This window comes from Protobothrops mucrosquamatus, unplaced genomic scaffold, assembly GCF_001527695.2.
Source record: "Protobothrops mucrosquamatus isolate PMUCROS unplaced genomic scaffold, P.Mucros_1.0 scaffold468, whole genome shotgun sequence".
In the NCBI taxonomy this organism is placed as follows: Eukaryota; Metazoa; Chordata; class Lepidosauria; order Squamata; family Viperidae; genus Protobothrops; species Protobothrops mucrosquamatus.
In genome coordinates, this window is record NW_015386789.1 from 198,628 (window position 1) to 205,440 (window position 6,813).

Consider the following 6,813-nt stretch of genomic DNA (forward strand, 5'->3'; position numbering starts at 1 on the left):
CCACTTTTTGAAAAGGCGTACACAAATCTATGATTCTTTATTTTTCCTGTAAAGTCAAAGTTTCTATGTGTCTGTTTTCTGTGAGATTCATGCTGACCATTATGCTGAATGGTTTGGTAAACCAAGATGGCGGAATGTTAGCCTCTTACATTTCTGAATATTCTTGTTTTTAACAGATCTTATTCTTGGGAACCATTATTGTAGTTAACAACCATGTTACATCTTTTCTTCAAGTTACTGGCTGCCGTTTTATACATGGCATCTTCAGGTAAGATCTTGAAAATGTACCTGGCATCTTCAGATAAGATCTTGGAAATGTACCTGCTTTTTTTTAAAATACAGTGAACATAGTTGAATATGAGTTGAGGATGACAGGGGTAGGGTGAATCCGGGGTCAATCCGAGGACACACAAACACACACAAATATAAATGTCTTGCATTGCACCATATGCAGGACTAGGCAAGTTGTGATAGCCTCCTGCAAATGCCTTTCTCCCATATTTCATAAATGGAAACATAATAAAAACAAATATAATTGTCGTGGTGACTCCTTTAGGCAGAGAGGTGGGGAGTTGAATAGCAATTGAGGTCCTTTTAATCATACCTGACATTCCTGCTGGAGGGAAGGCCTCCATTCTGTGCAAAAAGAGATGAGCTGCTTCCAAAACTGATGAAACAGGAAGCATCCTTCGGAAAACTGGTGTGGGTTAAGTGATCTGGTTCACAAATCTACACTGAGGACTTTTTCTAGGCTGAATGGAGACGTCAAACAGCAGTTCCTTTTACTTTGCTGTATTTTGTGTTTTCTCTATGTTGTCATAACATACAGATACACACACGCACACACACACACACACACACTTTCTCATTAATCCACTCTTTAAGCCCTGAATCTGAATTCCCTGCTGATTCCCGGCTGATGAGGCTGACTCTCAAAGAGGCTGGAATTTTCTTTTCACCATAGTAAATAACAACTAGATGAGATTTTTATGTAGGAAAAGTTTACCCTTACACAGGTGATCCATCACCTGAATGCTCTGTGGAGATTTCTTTATTTATTAGGAAAATTTATATGGCCTCCCAGCTTACTCACTGTGACTCTGGGCAGCTTACAGAAATATAACTCTAATACAAAAGCCAATAACGACAACAAGGCAACAACAATCAAGCCAACCACTTGGGCTCCATATAATCCTGAGGTGCTTCGGCCCGTATCTTCAGGGCCTTTTGAAAGAGTATCAAAGTGGGGGCCAATCTTATTTCTGCAGGGATGATGTTCCATAGGGAGGGAACCAGATGGACCTCCTTCAGAGAGGGGACCCATAATGTGTCTTACTCAGATCAAAAGAGAATCTCATCCTTTCCTAGAACCAGAGTCCTTGATTTCTGACTAACGCATCTTTCAGTTCTTCTGGGATCCTTTCTTCCTTTGTTTGTGGTTTATTCATTTTTATTCTCTCTTTTTTTTTCAGCCACTGCAGCGGAAGGAGAAAGAGTCCTGGGAGGAAAACCGTGTCTGCCCAATTCCCAGCCATGGCAGGCTGCCCTATTCTCAGGATGCAGGCTGATCTGTGGAGGGACGCTCATTCACCCATCATGGGTGCTCAGTGCGGCCCACTGCAGAAAGTCATCGTAAGTGCAAACAGGGTAAAAGGATGTTGGGTGCACTATTCATTTTAATAAGAATATGAAGAGATCATAAAGGCAATAAAAGTTAAAGGGATGGAATGTGTTTAGCCCTGGGAATAGAAGAGTAAGGACGTGTTAGCGCTTTTCACATGTCCACATGGAAGGACGCAAATATTTATTTTGCCTTGTCTAAGAGGGAGGGACTTGGATTTAATAAGTGTACATGATCAGGACAGATTATGGGTTAAATTTGTTGAAGAACTCTCTAGTGCAGTGGTGGCGAACCTATGGCACGGGTGCCAGAGGCGGCACTCAGAGCCCTCTCTGTGGGCATGTGTGCCGTCGCCCCAGTCCTAGGCCTTCAGCTGGGTTTTATAAAACCTTTTCGCTTTAGGCCTCTGCCGCCGTGTACAAAAAAAAAAGGTTCAATCAATCAATTTCAACTTCTCGTGGGAAAAAAAAAGATCTTGCAAAGTTGGAATTGATTGATTGAACTTTTTAGTCCCACCCAGTCTGCTGTTACCACCGCAGCCACGCCCACCCAATGGGCCACACCCACCCAGCACCTGACGATGCATAAGTGGGTTTTGGGTGCAGTTTGGGCACTCGGTCTCTAAAAGGTTCGCCATCACTGCTCTAGTGCCAATAAGAGAGTTTCATCAATGAAATTCATTATATAGGAGGATAGACAACTCTCTGTCACTAAAGGTCTTCAACTAGATAGAAGCTAGCAACTAGCTATCTATTGTGGATCTGTTCATGCTGGGTTTTCTGAAAAGCAAATCTGCCTTCCTCCATTGACTTTGCTTGTGTGAAGCCAGCTGGGAAGATTGCAAATGGTGATCACATGATTCTGGGGCACTGCAACTGTTGTAAGTATATGCCAAGTGCCTAAATTTTGATCATATGACTATGGAGATGCTGCAATGGTCATAAGTGTCAGGACATCATAATCACTTTTTTCCAGTGCTGTCATAACTTTGAACTGCTGCTAAATGAATGATTGTAACTCAAGGACTACCTATATTTTGCATCACATATGCTGTATAACAGAAAGCTGAAAAGAATTTAGCAATGTATTTAGTATTTAGTAATGAAGCGTAACTTCTATCTGATTCAACTAATGCACTCGTACAATAAAATATGATGTTACCACTTGGTTTTAGTTGTATTACTCAGTGATAAGATCAGCACAGTTAGTTCCTCCCTCTACTTACAGCTATTTTTCCCTTCCCTCTCAATAAGAAGTTCAAGGTGAGGACAAATGAGCTGCATTCGTTTTCATGCATGAACAAAGTGGTTAGGAGGCCTTTTCCCTTTTCATTTAATTTTAAAAAATCCAAAAGTTTTACAACAGCATCAGATTCTCTGCAGGCAAGACCAGTCTTTCCCCAGGAATGACTGAGTGATCTCATATGATACGGTCAGTCTAGGAAGTGCTGGAAATCAACATGGGTGTAGCCTATAAAAGTTGCAATAAGGAGATCAGTCTTGAAATAAAGAAATGAAGTTGGAGGACTTCTCCGAGTTAATTTGAACATTTTTAAAAAAGTAGGCACCATCTATGAGCACTTCAACCTGGGGTGGCGATTTTGTTTTTAAAGCTAACCTCCTTAAAACACAGAGATCTAGAAATCTACTTCATTTTGGTCAACTCAACAATCAAGGCACGTAGTCTTAGAGGCTGTTGCAATGATGGGAGTTGGTGTTGTTTTCTATTTTTTTAGAGACACTTTATCTGGAATTTGTTTAAAAAGCAACGGGATTTTGTTTCACCTACCTTGATGTATTCAGATTAAAAATACAATAAATGTAAATTTGAGAATATTGTTATTGTTAATAGTTTATTAAATGTTTATAAGTAAATTAATACTTTATAATAGTTTGTATGATTTTATTATAATTTTGAGTAGTAGTTTTGTTTAATAATTAAGTTGTTTATTTTATATGTTGTGTTTTATTTTAACTTATTTAAATTTATTGTAAAAGGGAGTTAAAGTGTGTTATAGATTTGGTTATACAATTAGTTGGTTAATGTTATTTAGTTTATGATTAATATTTGTAACCCTGGGAACAGCTCTGGGGAGTGGGGGGGATGGGGGTTGGAGGGGTGGGTAAGGGGGATTTATAATGTAAATTTTATAAAACTTTTAATAAAAAAAATACAATAAATGAGAGCTGGCATATAATTACTCTTGCCAAGATTTAGAGTCGCCCACCGATTTTGTGGCTCCTTCATTTTCACAACAGTCCAATGTGAACAAATGAAAGCTTCAATTTATTTATTTGGTTTTTTTTTAAGAAATCAGGAAGCAAAATAAATAAAAGTTCTTGTCAGAAAAACTTCTGGTTTCTCAGGGTCTACCTGCTGAGATGCCTTTAAAGACACAAAGGCAGATCCATCAAGAGAGGGGAAAAAATGACAGTTTTGCCACAGGGCAATTTTCCAGCAACAGAAGCTAATCTTGTCTCGTTCTTCCAGCATTTTCCCGGTGCGTCTTGGAGAACACCATCTGAGGCGCATAGACTGGTCAGAACAGCTCAAGTTATCGTCAAAAGCCATTGTGCATCCTGAGTACAACCGACAAACCTTGAACAATGATATTATGCTGGTTAAACTGCTGATCCCGGCTACCTTAAATGACAAAGTCAAAGTCCTGAATTTGACTACCAGCTGCCCGGAGCCTGGAACCCAATGCCTCATTTCAGGATGGGGTACAACAAGTAGCCCACAAGGTATATTGACAGATAAACTGAGTTCTCATATCATTCTACATGTTGGTTGGCCTAGTGATAATTTATGGAATAAATCTAAGAAATTAAATTGGTGCAACATGCTGAACCAAAATAGAAATACTGTGGTTTAATGGTGGAGTGTATGAATTCCTGTGTAAGCTCAGGGCTACATTGTGTTTCATAGAGCAAGTTGAATGAAACAGCGGAGGAATATTGTCTGTTCTGGGAGGCAGTCCTAAGTATTATGGGATGCTCAGATGTTTATAAAGGCACTTGAGGCATTTACAATGCTTAAGACACCCATCCTGCTGGGCTTGTAGCATTGAAGGTCACAAAAGAGACAATGATTACGTGCAATTTTTGCCACTTTGGGATAGTTTAATGGGAGAGTCTAGTTACAAAAAAATATTTTAAAGCTGAACCAGAACCCAACTTCACATTTTTGTCTACTCCTTTTTTAAACCATCAAAATGTATGGCTATCATATGCTATCAAAATTAATGGCTATCAATGAATTCTACAAGTTAAACACCCCCAGCTAAGATGCTTCCTTTTGTCTGGTCTTAAATCTCTGGTCCATTCCAAAGACAACCTTAGACCTAATCATAATAGGAAGGAGAAGAATGCCATTTCACCAATCTACCTTCTCCTTTATTGAATTTCATCTTCCTTTACAGCCAAATATCCAGATGTTCTACACTGTGCCAACATCACCATCTTCAGTCACAATGTTTGCCGATTGATTTATCCCAATTATATCAATGAAAACATGGTCTGTGCTGGCAAGATGGAGGGAGGAACAGATACTTGCCAGGTAAAAGGAGTTGGGGTCTATTTAGGCAGCCACTTTAATGGGATTTTCTCTAATCCATGAGGGGGACACTAAAGTACGCCAGATAATAACTTCAATCTCCATAGCTTGTCTCTACTCTACCTTAATGAAGAGGCCAGCGACTGGTACAGGCCTAACAATTTGCTGCAAGGCAGGTTAAAGTCCAGAGATTGACTGATTTCCCAGGGGCAGGACAAAGGCTCCCCCCCTAAAATGAGCTGGCTTTGGAAAGGAGGTGACAGATGATTGGAGCAGCAAGTTTAGCCATCTATCAAAAACCTTACAATAAAAGATGTGCCGTAACCATCTTCATGTGACCGGCTTGTCAGGCTTGTTCAGAAACCCATGCCTGACTTCTACATTCTACTGGGTGCTGCAATCCATACAAAGCAGAGGTGCTGCAAGATTCACCACTTTTATCAAGTGATGAAAGTATAATTGCAGCTTTGCAATTCATGCCCTGGCTTTGCAGCATCATGATGCATGCACAGAAGAGGAGAAAGAGCTTGCACTACGACAAGTGTTGCTTTCATAATTTACCCTCCCCACTTTGCCTTCTCAAGGGCACTATTGCTGCAGAGTAACCTGCCTATCTACGTAGGCAGGTTACTCTGCAGCAATGTCTACGTAGGGTTGACAAGCAAGTTACTGTACCAATATCCTCATCTATAGCTTGCTCTTAGGGATGCTTCTCCTTTTTCTTCCTTTTGGCAACCCACATGGCAAGGTGGGCAAGTGAAGATGAGACAGCATATCAGTCTTCTTGTTCCCTCATGTTCCTAACAATAAACACCAGGAAATAGATAGCCATAGCTTAAGAGAGATACCATGGTTCTATATTGGGGATGGACAGAGGACCAAGGGTGGAAAGACATTGGTTAAGTTCTTCATTCAGCCATGAGGTTTACTGGATATATCTGACTTTCTTTTAGTCTCACACACCTTAAGAGTTGCTGTGAAAACATAAAGGAGAAGCAAACGTCATCCATGCTACCTTGTGCTCTTGGGGTGGGGAGAAGGAAGGACTCATGCTATATATTGTTTTGTTTTCTGGACAGGGTGATTCGGGTGGACCCTTGGTCTGCAATGGGAAGCTGCAAGGCATTGTATCCTGGGGTCCCTACATATGTGCCCAGCCAAATAAGCCAGGAGTTTATGTTAATGTCTGCAGATATACTGACTGGATCCAGGAGACTATCCAGAATAACTGAGGATCACGGGACAATTCTGAACAAACTCCAAAGGGAGAGGAAACTTTGCTTCTCTTTTTGGTCAAATTGGCATTGTGTTATATTGATGGTGCTTTTGACACGCCTCTGGAGCTATTAAAATGTGAATTAGTAAAAGCCATGTTTGTGGCCAAGTTTTCTTGGGTCCAAAACTTTATTTGACTCCCCCACTACACCCCAGTACCAATACTCTTAGCAACTTGAATCTTCCTTTATATATTTTAAAATATACCCTTTGGTTCATCAAGTCCATTCCCCTTGCAGGAACCCTAATAAAATTATCCTTCTCAGGTAGCCATCCAGCTTCTCTTTGAACATACTCAATAAAAGTATCTCTCATCTCTTTGTTTAACTGGCTCCATGTTTAACTGGCTCCATTATTAACTG

The 6,813-nt window shown here is 40.3% G+C and overlaps 1 protein-coding gene across 1 annotated transcript; it reads left to right on the forward strand.

Annotated features, from left to right (window-relative positions):
• Window positions 1–213: 213 nt before the first annotated feature.
• On the forward strand, window positions 214–6,514 carry LOC107288032 (trypsin-like). Its single transcript, XM_015816608.1, has 5 exons — window positions 214–268; window positions 1,473–1,632; window positions 4,112–4,365; window positions 5,043–5,179; window positions 6,256–6,514. The coding sequence occupies exons 1-5, from the start codon at window positions 214–216 to the stop codon at window positions 6,406–6,408; spliced, it is 759 nt and encodes a 252-aa protein (XP_015672094.1). The 3' UTR covers window positions 6,409–6,514.
• The last annotated feature ends 299 nt before the right edge of the window (window positions 6,515–6,813 follow it).